The sequence below is a fragment of the Amphimedon queenslandica genome, unplaced genomic scaffold (assembly GCF_000090795.2).
Source record: "Amphimedon queenslandica unplaced genomic scaffold, v1.1 AMPQUscaffold_13519, whole genome shotgun sequence".
Classification (NCBI taxonomy): domain Eukaryota; kingdom Metazoa; phylum Porifera; class Demospongiae; order Haplosclerida; family Niphatidae; genus Amphimedon; species Amphimedon queenslandica.
The window spans coordinates 993,477-1,006,971 of NW_003546245.1; the positions used below are offsets into that span (position 1 = coordinate 993,477).

At 37.8% G+C, this 13,495-nt stretch overlaps 5 protein-coding genes across 5 annotated transcripts in view; 3 read left to right on the forward strand and 2 right to left on the reverse strand.

The window, feature by feature from the left end:
• LOC100633663 (uncharacterized) overlaps window positions 1–1,380 on the forward strand; it is a 31,749-nt gene extending 30,369 nt beyond the window's left edge. Inside the window, exons 37-42 of the mRNA XM_019996360.1 lie at window positions 57–209; window positions 279–554; window positions 622–747; window positions 808–871; window positions 999–1,127; window positions 1,180–1,380. Coding sequence (XP_019851919.1) covers window positions 57–209; window positions 279–554; window positions 622–747; window positions 808–871; window positions 999–1,127; window positions 1,180–1,234 — 803 coding nt within the window. The 3' untranslated portion in view covers window positions 1,235–1,380. The remainder of the gene's footprint in view (window positions 1–56; window positions 210–278; window positions 555–621; window positions 748–807; window positions 872–998; window positions 1,128–1,179) is intronic.
• Window positions 1,381–1,399: 19 nt separating this feature from the next.
• Window positions 1,400–8,984, forward strand: LOC109583080 (uncharacterized). Its single transcript, XM_019998252.1, has 23 exons — window positions 1,400–1,531; window positions 1,610–1,708; window positions 1,760–1,846; window positions 2,684–2,806; window positions 2,941–3,087; window positions 3,963–4,036; window positions 4,165–4,313; window positions 4,599–4,681; window positions 4,743–4,811; window positions 4,875–4,959; window positions 5,130–5,213; window positions 5,301–5,431; window positions 5,480–5,561; window positions 5,620–5,693; window positions 5,756–5,999; window positions 6,153–6,341; window positions 6,404–6,878; window positions 7,152–7,420; window positions 7,516–7,692; window positions 7,858–8,126; window positions 8,180–8,337; window positions 8,428–8,601; window positions 8,710–8,984. The coding sequence occupies exons 1-23, from the start codon at window positions 1,493–1,495 to the stop codon at window positions 8,876–8,878; spliced, it is 3,450 nt and encodes a 1,149-aa protein (XP_019853811.1). The 5' UTR covers window positions 1,400–1,492; the 3' UTR covers window positions 8,879–8,984.
• Window positions 8,985–9,086: 102 nt separating this feature from the next.
• On the forward strand, window positions 9,087–10,477 carry LOC100633791 (actin-like). Its single transcript, XM_003382888.3, has 2 exons — window positions 9,087–9,469; window positions 9,515–10,477. Exons 1-2 carry the CDS (start codon window positions 9,230–9,232, stop codon window positions 10,331–10,333), a joined length of 1,059 nt encoding a protein of 352 aa, XP_003382936.1. The 5' UTR covers window positions 9,087–9,229; the 3' UTR covers window positions 10,334–10,477.
• On the reverse strand, window positions 10,353–11,856 carry LOC100633919 (actin-5-like). The gene is made up of 2 exons (XM_003382889.3): window positions 11,527–11,856; window positions 10,353–11,403 (listed from the first exon to the last, which is right to left on the reverse strand). The coding sequence occupies exons 1-2, from the start codon at window positions 11,839–11,841 to the stop codon at window positions 10,534–10,536; spliced, it is 1,185 nt and encodes a 394-aa protein (XP_003382937.3). The 5' UTR covers window positions 11,842–11,856; the 3' UTR covers window positions 10,353–10,533.
• The window catches only part of LOC100634046 (actin-85C-like), a 2,621-nt gene continuing 981 nt past the window's right edge, over window positions 11,856–13,495 (reverse strand). Inside the window, exons 2-3 of the mRNA XM_019998268.1 lie at window positions 12,838–12,867; window positions 11,856–12,790 (exon numbers count right to left, since the gene is read on the reverse strand). Of these exons, the coding sequence (XP_019853827.1) occupies window positions 11,945–12,790; window positions 12,838–12,867 (876 nt within the window). The 3' untranslated portion in view covers window positions 11,856–11,944. The remainder of the gene's footprint in view (window positions 12,791–12,837; window positions 12,868–13,495) is intronic.

The following is a 13,495-nucleotide window of genomic DNA, read 5'->3' on the forward strand; positions in this document are numbered from 1 at the left end:
CTACTAGTAAGGATTGTATGAAACGTCATTTTTTATTTTATTATTTTATTTTGTAGCCTGCCCGAATAATATACCTGTATTTGAATGTGGCGGTAATCCTTGTGATGGTGCTAGCTGTCCAGGTTATCCCGATGCACTGTGCATCCCGGATTATTGTGGACACTGTCATGCTCTGTGGTATGCTGGAGGAGAGAGGGTGACATGCTCAGGTTAGGATTACATTTAGAGACGAATCATTAAGCTATTGCTCCTGTTTTTTTCTCCTAATAATAATGCAGCTGCTGACCCTAATGTGTGCAAGAAGCCTCAAACAGCGTTAGCGGAGCCGACATGCAGCACGGTTGACTGCCCCTGCCCTGTTGAGCACTATACCTGCCCACAAGACTCTGTCTTCATTGAGACCCGCTCTGACTTATGCTGCGTAACCTACTCCTGTCAATGTCCAAGCATATCCTGTCCTTATTTGATGGAGTGTGGCCACGGGCTCCAGCCAATACCCAACTATTATGGTGGAAGATATCCAGGGAGATGCTGCTCTGAATATTCTTTTGAAGGTATTTTTAACATCACTCGGTTTCTAATGTTTATTATATAACTGTCTATTTTTCTTTTTCCTTGTAGATATTGATGAATGCCATGACCCTAACATTAAGACCTGCTCTGATATCTGTATCAATGAGAGTCCTTTCTTCTCTTGTGCTTGTCCCACTGGGAAAACACTTGCCAGTGATGGAAGAACATGTGGAGGTACTGCACCATTTCTTAGTATTATGTATTGTAAAATACTAATCATTCTTTTCACTGTAGTGTGCTATCATGATGGTCTTCAGTACTTGTATGGGGATACAGTTAAGATTGGCTGCAATTGGTGGTAAGAGCAATGCACTAATGCTTTAAGTTTTTAAGTTTAATGCTTTAAATTTTTGAGTTATGAGCATTCAAAGAAACAAGCCGAATTTATTTTTATTTATTTATCATAATTTTCTGTTTTATTTTAGTGTTTGTGGCTCTGATAAACTGAGTGGTGAGAGATGGTCTTGCAGAGCTGATTCCTGTGTCACTGGCTGCTATCATAATGGATCCCTCTACCCTCCTCTCTCTTCAATACTCCTCCCATCAACCAACTGGTAACGAGATGTTCCTTTAAAAATTTTTTTAATTTTTTTTCATTTATTTTAGCACTTGTGTCCTCACTGATAAATCTGCTGAGTGGTCTTGTACTCTGGTACTTTAAATACATTACATTTTAAAGGACTTCTACTATTAATTTTTTGCATACATTAAGTTAACAAACGCTGCTTTTACCTTTATTACTATACAGCCCAATGTTTTTATATAAACACCTACATTTTTATTAACTACATTTTATTTTTATGGAAATGAATTCATGAATGAATGTTGTGTGGGTGTGGCTCATAAATCCAAGATAGAGAAGGTCGCCGGGCCGGGGACCCTGAAGATTAGGGCAGCTGTAAGTAGGATATAAACAAGAATGGACTTAGATGCGGGGTTAGATGTAAAGCCTGACCTGGTGAGAACCAAATAGAATAAAACTAGCATATCTCTGTGACTCCATTTCTGCTTCTCCCCCCTCTCTCTCTCCCTTTAGGACAAAGCCCCACCTCATGTGGAAGGAGATTTACTGAAGAGAAAAACCAACAAAGGACTCAACATTCTCTCCAAAGCATGGCAGAGACGGTTTTTTGTGGTATGTCTCTAATCATTCCTCTATCTGTCTTTCTATGCTCTCCCTCTACAGGTTCACAAAGATAAGTTACAGTATTACGCTAAGAAAGAGGACTATAAATCAGGAAAGGAACCTCTGAACTCTGTTAGACTTTTAAAAGTATGTAGATGCAGTATGCAATAATAATTTGAAAACTATCACGTATTTTGTTATTGATTTTTGTACTCGTGATAGAAGTATGCATGTAAAAATTTCGTCATAATCATAATTTTGTTACTCCATATAATGTGCATGTACATAGACTCAGTGAGTCTTCAGACTGTGCTATTATGAAAGCACCTAAGATCACATGGGGGACTTCTTCACTATCAGGCTTAATTTGTATATGATAAACAATTAAGTGTAGTACATATACTCTCTCACCATCCATAACATACATGTATATCATCACACTCTCTTTTGCTAGTATAAAAATGAAATTATGCTTATTTAGTCACTATAAGAACCATCTTGCTTTATTTATTAATGAATTGTTATTAGCTTAGAGTTCTAGTATCAACCAAATTGAACTAACAGCCTAGTGAAACTAATCAGCAATTGATCAAGTATCAATTCATTGGCTAATGATGCATAAATTTGCTTTTGCTCATTTCCACTCAACACATCAACTAGTCTAGTCTCTACACATCAACTACTTTTACACCTGTATATGTCATGATAGCCTTTATTAACTGTGAACTTAATGTCAATGTGTGTCATTATGTGTCTTTTCTTCCTTCCTTCTATCCTTACTTTCTGTTTCTCTTTCTGCTTATCTCTTGTCAATTGAATTTGTGGCAAATGAGTCAGCTTTATATTAATAATAAATAACAATGCTTCATTGCACTCACCATTACTGGTTATATCTTATGTATTTCAATTTGTTCGTTATTGTGTCCGTTAAAGCAAACAATTTCTCTCTCCCTTGCTTTCTCTTTCTCTCTCTTTCTCCTTTAGGTTAAAGATATCACAGAGTCAGTTTTTAATGGAGTGCCAAAGAGACATCACATCAACTGTGGCTTCACTGTCATAGAGTTATTGAAGGGCGGAGAAGAAGTTGTATATCACCTTTTAGCTGAAGTAAATGAAATCCTAGAACTTAACAACAACATTCCTTCCATCTCTTTCACTCTACTCTACTTTGTTTTATCTTTTCTTGTCAACTTGCTCCCCCACTCTTTTTGTCTGTCTCTCTCTCTCATTTCTTCTCTCAGACTCCTGATTTAATGAGGTACTGGGTTCATGCCTTACGCTATGTTCGCTCCTATTGGTCAAAACTTGAAGTTAGAGACACAGTCATCAACGAAGACCACGAGAGGAAGCTACTGGAAAGAATACTTAGAGAAGAAGAGAGTGATGATGTATGTTATCAATGTGTGTGTGTACTGTCCTCCCATATATAGTAATAGTTGATATGTGCATACTTGTACCAGGACTGTACCATAGTACTATGGGACTTTGGGTCAATTTTTGAGTAAACTTTTAAAATTTGTAAAAAAACCAATTTTGATCGGAATCAGTTTAAACTTGCAACACAACATAAGAACATGTATATGTATCAGAAAAAATTATAAAAATTGAGAATTCTCTCCTAGTCATTTTTGGCGAAATTTGGCCAAAGACCCTGTACTATAGTACAGGGACTTTGACCTAATTTTTGAGCAACTTTTAAAATTCATAAAAAATTCAAATTTGATCGGAATCAGTTCAAACTTTCTACTATACATAAGAACATGTATATGTATCAGAAAAAATTATAAAAATAGAGAATTCTCTCCTAGTTATTTTTGGCAAAATTTGGCCAAAGACCCTGTACAGGGACTTTGACCTAATTTTTGAGCAACTTTTAAAATTCATAAAAAATTCAAATTTGATCGGAATTAGTTCAAACTTTCTACTATACATAAGAACATGTATATGTATCAGAAAAAATTATAAAAATAGAGAATTCTCTCCTAGTTATTTTTGGCAAAATTTGGCCAAAGACCCTGTACTATAGTACAGGGACTTTGACCTAATTTTTGAGCAACTTTTAAAATTCATAAAAAATTCAAATTTGATCGGAATTAGTTCAAACTTTCTACTATACATAACAACATGTATATGTATCAGAAAAAATTATAAAAATAGAGAATTCTCTCCTAGCCATTTTTGGCGAAAATTGGCCAAAGACCCTCTCCAGTAGTTAAGTGTGTATGTATGTATGTGTGTGTATATATTATGTATGTTATTTCAGATTGTTATTGTTGGTGAATATTCAGTGGACGATGATCATACAAGGCAAGGATCAGCAGACTGGGACAATAAGCAGTAAGCTATTATGAACAACTCCTAAAAAAACTTTTAGCCTCATGTAGCAGTAATAATTATGTATAATCTAACTATATCTATGTACTTCAGTCTCGTGCATATTTATTATATTGACTGTGTCTCTGTAGGTTGTGTATCCCGGTTCATTTTGCTGATGGCAGCAAGACTCTAGTGTATGTGAGTGTTAGCGAAACCATTAGCAGCGTCATAGAGAAAGTGAGGGATAAACTGACTTCATCTGCCAGCCAAATATGGATTGTTAACAATGAAGGGAAAGGTAATGATATAGCTGCTAAACCTTGACGCTGAAACTAAAATGAAGGAGACATCATACTGCTATGCATAATGTGCCCATGGCAATACCTCCATACTATCCTTGTCTCAACACTATGTGTTTACAGTGTGTGTATGTGTTTCAATATAATCTGCTTCAGTTTATGTTGCTTTATTCAAAAGGACGGCAGCAATAACTGTCAGTTTACTTGTACTTATGGATCATAGCCTATTTTTGATTTGTTTATTCATGAAAGAGCTTTCTTATTCCTCTCTCTCTTTCTTTTAGAGATTTCATTGAATCCAAGTGACAGTGTTATATTATACCATCCCAGTGCTCACCAGTTTTTCCTTGTTGATCCTAGCAGTAGAGTAAGGGAGAGGAAATATTCTTTGATCTCATTATCACAATCAATCTCCTCTTTCTTTACAGATAATTGTTGTATTCATTGGTAAAGAGTTTGTAGCTACAATTGTTCCACTAAAGATAACAGCCCAAGAGGTCCAAAGCACACATACATGTACACATTCTTACTATTCATTAAATTAAAACTATCTCCATTAGGTAATAGAAGATCACGATGTAGCCACTAAACTTGATATTGCTGGCATCACTAATAGAGGATTGTTTCTACAGAAAGGAACTGAAGGTCAGCTATTAATAGGAGCAACGTCTTATTCACTCCTTTTCATAATTGATATTAAAGGATGATTACATTGCTGCATTGATAAACATGTTTGTTGACCTTACATTGTACTTAATATTCCATTTGATATTAATTGTATTTTAATTTGTATTTTAATTCCTTTTTTATTTTAGAGCTGTTGTTTGATAGCTCAGAGTGTCCTTGCGAAGCATTGTTCATAGAATCATCTGATGGTAACATTAGAAGACGAGACATTGGTTAGTACAGTAACAGTATACAATTCATAATATTATAATGATGTTAAAGCATGCATACATTGAACTGGGAGTTATGTTCCTTTATAGGATCTCTTGTTATAAAGAATAAGACTATGGAGCACAAATCATCAAAAATACTGCGACAGTCTATCAGAAAAGCAACTGTCATTCCGTCCCCATCTGCCAGCAGACGCTCGGCTGCTCCTCGTATCATTGAAGTCAGTGATGAGTTTATTAATGTACTGGAATTATTGTATAAAGTACAGGAAGAAGATCATAAGAGAGCTTTGGATAAAATCCAGCAACTTCGGGATGGGAGGATAAAGAAAGCACCCCAGATTGTCGAGGGTAATTAGGGTTTTATTATTAATATTTGTTTAATTAATATTGTTTATTTTAATTTTAGAGTCGCCAAGGATACGTACAAGATCAAAAGCATTCATTAGTAAATCAAGTGAATCTGAAAATAGCGATAAAGATGTGAGCTTACGAGCATAATAATATCACACGATCTTAATTTTTTTATTTATAATTTATAATAGCTTGAGCTAAATGTACCAACTGATCCAGAGCCAGTGCTAGGAGGACCAGGGAAAGGAAGGGGAGATGGAGGACTGGAGTTGGCTCATTCATCTCCTAAACCCTCGCCAAGAAGCTCTCCTAAACCCTCGCCAAGAAGCTCTCCCAAACCCTCACCCAGGCATGTCATATCAACCAGACCCAGTCCTCCTACAGCTAAAAGACAAGGAAAGACCATCACTAAGAAGCAAGTCAGGAGAGCTGATGGTAATTATGTCAATAGATTTAGTTCTATTGCGTGTGTGTGGAGAACATAATAGAAATTAGAAATAATTTTAAGGCATGGTTAAAAGTAATAGTATTTCTACAGCTGCTATTGCTGAGACTAAAATGTATGTAAGCCCTTTTTTATGTTTACAGAGGTTGGTATGGAAGAGTCCCGTAGCTCAGGATTTGGTCGGTTTCCAAAAGCTGAAGAACCTAAACTGTCTGACAGCGAAGAAGAAAGACTGAGCAACCTATTCAGCATGAGCTATCAAGAGAAAGAGGAACAAGAACTGAAAGAAAAGCTTGAAACAAAACTCTCATCTTCACTTGAATTACAAGCAAGTTAGTGCTATATTTGTAGCAATATTAGTTTTAATGTGAATATGTGCATGTATTTCATGCAGGTAGTAATGATGATGAGTTTCCTGCTTCTACTCCTTCCTCCCCTCCCCCCAAACCATTTATACTAACTGATTCTCTCATTACTAAACCTCAGACCTCATGCGTGGTCATTCATCGTCCAGCTCTGTTGAAAGTGGTCCTCCTTCAAAGCGAAGCCGAAGACACTAAAGACAGCAATCAAGCCATTAAAAAAATCTCGCTATCTGGTGTTGTGTTGAACTATGTTAACAGAGTGTGGGCCCTTGATGAAGAGAGTCAGTATCACGATGAAGCCTCCATTGATAGTGAAGGAGAGTCGGATCAGAGAGAATACTACACATTGCCTGGGGGTATACGCTCTATTTATAACCCTACTGGAAACAGTTGGACTGTTCTACCACCTCTCCCCCTTCCATCTCCTCTTCCTCCTGCATCTCCTTCTCCCCTGCTTGCACCTCCTTCACTAGTGCAGGCAGAGGCTCAAGTTAATAGCAGCAGGTATGTTAGGCTGTACGTGTTTACTTTTAATGTACCATAATTATAATAGCTAGAAAATTTTAGTTCGGCAATAATCCATGCATAGTATAGATAAGAAATTTTGTGGCCCTAAATTTTGTGAATAGCTAGTAAATCCCCAATTAAGAGTTTGAGCTGGCTCACAAAATTTCCAGCTACTGTATTTGGTATGTGTGCACTATGCATGATGTAAATAATTTAAACTTATTGTTGTACTAAATTACTATTATTCCTTCATTTCCTTGTTCCTCCCAGCCCTGATCTGTATACTGCCAAAAGAGCAATAGCCACTAACATTGGTGCTGCCTTCATGGAAATACTCGGCCTCTTTAAAGGCTCTCTCTCCCTCGACGAGAAAAAGAAAATCGCGTCAGACATGACAAACGAAAATATAGGCCACATGATTCGTGGTAGGTTCTGCACTAGTGTAGCCTACCTCCTCCTGGACGGTGTGAAGCTACAGAAATTAGGCGGACTAATTCAATATGATGTGTGGAAACTAGTCAGCTCATTCTGCCAAGAAGGTATGAAAGGAAAGGATGATTTGATGGAGCTTTTAGAAATGTATTCTTTGACAGTCTTTTAGTTTGATATGCATTTATTTATTTTTATTTAAAAGGTTTAACTACTTCTGATCCAACTGTGACATCAGTCGCTGTGGATATGCAAGTGATGAGGCCAATCAAAGGAGAGAGTCGTCTCGTGACTAATGACATGAAGTTTCGTTCGTTCATCTGTTTGGCAATTTCACGCGGTATCTTTATACAGTGGCTGTCAGAACTGCCTTCACTTGGAGGTAAAGAGTATAGTTATAGTATGAGAAGAAGAAGGGGTTGATTTTATATGTGTGGTAATAGTTAGTTGAAAAGTTAAGGTGGGATGAATCAATTGGTAAAGATGATAAATATGATAATTTTATTTTCGTATGTGTGTCTTTACATTGTGCTGTTTTTGTGTGTAGATACAATAAGGAAGCATTATGGAAAGAGTTCTTTCCTCTACATGGTATACAGTGGAGACAAGTGGTACTGTAAACTCTATGATGAGATATTGCTCTCTCTACAACCCATCTCCTTCTTCCCTTTTCAACTGAGCATTGATTTTGAGATAAAGTCATCATCGCCGTCATTATCTTCATCATCTTCTGCTGGAGAACTTGTAAGAGAACAACCATTAAAGTCTAATGGTATTGGATCTACTGTCAGTCCCTCTCAGTCACTCTCTGAACAAGTAATGGAGTGACTCCTGTCATTTTACGTGATTATGATTATATTTTATTCTAGAGTCCTGATAATAATCCAACATCACTCATTAATGAGAGTCACGTTTTGTCAATGAGAGAGGAGTCACCTATCTCTCCTCCTCCTGAAACTGGACTGCTACTGAATAACGTGTTGAAAGGAAAGTCTACGCCGCAGTGGTTCAAAAGTATCACATCAAAGTAATATTACTTTTATAAGAGACAACCATGAAATGAATGGATTCCTTTACTATACTATGAATATTAATAATATTAATTTTCTTTTTTTAGTCTTGCTAATCTTAATATTGGTGGCGTCCTAACTGGTCCTCCTCTTCAACCCTCTCCTCTTAACTCTCTATCAGTGAGACCAGCTGAGAATGAGCCATCATCTCCAGCAGCACCATCTCCAGCAGTAACACCTTCTCCTCCCTCTCCTCCTCCTCCTCCCTCACAACCAAACTGGTTAGTATATTTGAGAATTTGTTTGAATTTATATCAGGAAATGTAAAACTAGTATATTTTTCATGGTCATGGGTCTATTTTTATTCAAAAATTGAAATCTCTTTTTAGGAAAGTAGTTGCTCTTTATGACTGTTTTGCAGACAGCGAAGATGAGCTCTCATTTAGCAAGGGAGAAATTTTGCAAGTGGTAAAAGAGATTGACAGCGATTGGTTGTTCTGTGAGAAAGATGACAAGAAAGGGATCGTGCCTCTTCTGTTTGTTCAGAAATGCACATAAATGAATTTATATTATAAAACTCATTGATGTGCAATAACAATCATTGTGTTTGTGGTTTTTTTAAAGTATGTTAATTTTTATTGAGTACAGACAAAGTTCAGCTATATTTAGTACGTGAGTCTATATTTAGCTCAGCCATGACGTAACCTAGACGAGGTTCGGCTGTATTTAGTACGCGAGTCTATATTTAGCCCAGCCATGACGTAACCTGATTAAAGCAAAAACATCTTGAGGTGAAAGATTAAATCCTTGGAGGCTTTGAGAGATTTATATAAAAGGAGATCTTTTTGTATCAACTGGCAGAAAAATTTGAGGAAAATCTTTCTATAATAAAGTCTCTATTTATCTACAATGGCACAACAGCATTGCTCTCCACCAAAAACAAATGTCCCTGTCGTCATTGACAATGGCTCATCCACAATAAAAGCCGGTTATGCAGGAGACCGAAGCCCTCGCCTCATTGTTCCTACTGTTGTAGGACGCAGTGGGGACAAGGTGTTCGTTGGAGAAGAAGTAAAAGGCAAAGAAGGCCTGACTTTAGAATACCCCATCGTCCGGGGGGCCATCAAAAATTGGGATGCAATGACTGAGGTAAAAAATTTTAATGCGCATTAAGAATTTTAATTTTTACTATAGATTTGGAGGTATGTTTTGAAGGAATTGAAAGCAGATACTGCTGTCAATCCTATCCTTTTGACTGAGACTGTCTGTGTCGCTAAAGCCGACAGAGAGAAAATGACTCAAATCATGTTTGAGACATTCAACGCCTCCTCTGTCTACCTTGCAAATCAGCCAATTCTCTCCTTGTATGCGTGCGGCTTGTACGATGGCTTGATCCTTTCCTCTGGATATGGAGTGACACAAATTGCTCCGTCTAAAGGTGGGAATTTAATCCCATCCGCAAACCAGCGCAGTGACTTTGCAGGTTATGACATCACTCTGAAGCTACGTGAGCTCCTTCAAGGTGAAGGTATTTCAGTATCTGAAGATGTTGCAAGAGAGATTAAGGAGTCCTCGTGCTACGTTGCTTCTGATAAAAATGCACCTCCTGAAACCAAACCTTACAAGCTGCCAGATGGTAAAGAGATCACATTGGGAGCTCCAAGAAAGGAGGCCACAGAGTTCTTCCTTTCTCCTGCTCTGTTGGAGTCCATGCGTGATACAGTCACAAAATGTGTCAGTGAGAATGGTGTGGAGCCAGAGACACTTTACTCTGCAGTTGTTCTCTCTGGAGGGAATGTGTTGTTCCATGGAATGGCAGAGAGGATCCAGAAAGAGCTGCAGGCCATTAATGGTGGGATACCTGTCAAAGTTCAAGTTGCTCCAGGCGGTACTGCCAGTACTTTTGTTGGTGGCTCCATTTTGACATGTCTTGAGGCCTTTAAGACACTTTGGATCACCAAGGAAGATTACAAGAATGGCGGTCCTGCTATTGTTCACACCAAGTGTGTTTAACTTTAAAACTTGTCCTGAACTTCATTGTTGAAACTTGTGCTTATTTTTGTATTTCAAGTTTTATTTTAGTGTCATAAATTCATTATAAAGTTTTAATAAAAATAATCATTATTACTAGGACTGTTGTATCCAATGCTTTAAAAAGTTAAATAAAATGTAATAATGCATAATAATAAATAATCTAAGCTACATCATTGATGCTAGTAAAACTTTCTGTGAACAATGGAAGGTCCAAATTCGTCATATTCTGGTCTGGTAGTCCAGTAGTTCTGGTAAGTTGAAAGAGATGCTAAAATAGAGCCTCCAATCCATACAGAATACTTGCGTTCGGGAGGAGCAACAATCCTAATATACCGAAGATTAGGACGAGAAGCAGCAGCAAGGCTTTTAATCTCCCTCCTCAGCCTTTCCTCAATGTTTGGAAACATGGTATTGCCTCCTGTTATAATGATATTACAGAAAAAATCTGCACGTGAATCGACATCACACTTCATGATTGAGTCATAGATAAACTGGTGGATGCCTGGAGAGTCCATGCCTATTAAAGATGGTTTGAAAAGAGCCTCTGGACAGAGGTACCTTTCTTTGTCTAGGCTAACAATTCGTCCGTCAGGTAACTCGTAAGGTTTTGGATCTGAAGGCTCTACATCAGAATCAAGAGAAACGTGACTTGAAACCTCCTTTATGTGACGTACGACATCTCTTCCGGAAGTTGTTGAAGCAAAGTAGTGTCCTTTTTTAGATAATGTTCTAGCAAGGAAGTTAGTTATATCCCGTCCTCCAATATCAAAGCGTTGAACACCCCCACTGATGACGTACCCATCATAAACAGGCATAGTTTGTGTCACACCATCTCCAGACTCCATTACAAATCCTCTACTACGGCCACAGGCATACATTGATAGCTGGCATTGGTTTGCTACGCCAAAACCTGGGACATTAAATGACTCAAACATGACCTGGGCCATCTTCTCACGGTGAGCCTTGGGACTGAGCGACGCCTCAGACAAAAGAATGGGCAGATCTTTGGGTGATACACGTAGTTCATACTTGAATACGTGATCCCATATCTATATATCATAAAATAGAACAGGAATAATAACAACAAAGAGTGCTAAGGTTAGCTCCCCATAATTTTAAAATAATTTAAGGACTATGTCTGAAGCAACAAGGGGTCAAAAACAAAGGTGTACCTTATCCATGTCATCCCAGTTCGTGATGATACCATGCTCCATTGGATAGGTCAAAGAGAGAATCCCTCTTTTGCACTGTGCTTCGTCTCCAACGTAATGATCTTTTCTGCCTACTCCTACCATTGAGGGATATGCCGAGTCTTGAAAGCGATCACGACCGATGATCGTACTGAAAACAGCTCTAGGAGCATCATCTCCAGCAAAACCAGCTTTGCACATGCCCGACCCATTATCTAGGACTATAGCTTGAGGTTCATCCTCTGATGATTCTGAGCCTGAGGAAGACGAAAAAGATAAATCATTGCCTTCAGCCATGATTGCATGCTAGATTTAGAAGTCTCCACCCATTAACAAAAATGCACTAAATTAGTTTCTATTTTTAATTATAATTTTGCTAAGGGGGATTTTGTATTTTTGTTCATAAACATTTTCGATGAGCAATGGAAGGTCCAGACTCATCGTAGTCTTGCTTAGATATCAGCATTGCTTTAAAAGTTGAATGTGAGGTTAATATGCACCCTCCTGCCCACACACTAAAGTTGCGTGCAGGTGTGGCATGCAACTTGATCTTTGTATCTTGTGGAGCTAGAGCAGACACCTCTTTCCTCAATCTATCAACAAAGCCAGGCAACATCGTATTACCTCCACAGACAACTACATTTTCCAAGAGACTCCTGCAAATAGATTCATCACACTTCTTGACAGAATCATAAAGTAGGTCATGAACACCAGGATAATCTTTGCCATGTAAATACGGCTTAAAAAGACCTTCAGAACAAAGAAACCTTTCCTTATCCAAACATATAACTTGTCCATCAGGTAACTCATAATTTCTAGGTGCCAAAGTCTCATTGTCACAATCAAGAGAGACATAGCTTAATGTCTCTTTAATACTACGAACTCTTTCTACAGCAATTGAGTGTCCTTTCTTTTCAAGACCTTTAGCAAGGGACTGAGTTACATCGTATCCTCCTAGATTGATATGTCCAATGCCCTCAAGACATGCCTTCTGGTCATAAAAAGGTAAGACTTGAGTCAAGCCATCTCCAGACTCCAAAATGATGCCTTTGCTATCAAGACTACTGGCATACATAGAGAGTATGCACTGGTTTGCTATGCTTAAAGCTGGGACTTGAAATGACTCAAACATGATCTGGGTCATCTTCTCACGGTCAGCCTTAGGATTGAGTGATGCCTCAGTTAAGAGAACAGGATGTTCATCTGGCGATACACGTAGCTCGTTGCAAAAAACATGCTCCCATATCTATTAACTTCCACTAAAAACCATGACAAAATTATAATAATGCTTACCTTTTCCATATCATCCCAGTTAGTGACAATGCCATGTTCCATAGGATAACTCAATGAGAGTAATCCTCTCTTTGCCTGAGCTTCATCCCCAATATAGAAATCTTTACCTAGTCCTTTAGAATGAGGCCTTCCAATGACTGAAGGGAAATAAGATACAGGAGCATCACTTGTACAGAATCCTGCTTTACACATTCCGGAGCCATTATCAATCACCAAACAAATTGGCTCATCATCATCTTCCATGTGTTAATGTTGCTGCAAGCCAGCCACACCTCCCCATCTACCTCCCACGCACATTATCACTTCAATTTTTCTATTATTCATTTTTTTAAAAAGACCTTGAATATCGAATTTTTTAAAATTTCTAACAAGATTTAAAAGAGAGAGAGAGATTATTAAAGATCATACAAGTAACTACACTTTCAATGCATGGGCACTTGTACAACAATAATAATTAATAATAGACACAAATAATCACATCCAAGAAATAAAACAATAATGCTACGGTCCCTGAAATAAACAGGTTATGTTGATAAGATTACTAGAGATGGAAAAAAGTTAAACAGTTTAGAAGCACTTGCGGTGGACGATGGAAGGTCCAGACTCGTCATACTCCTGCTTGGAGATCCACATTTGTTGGAAGGTGGAGAGAGAGCCA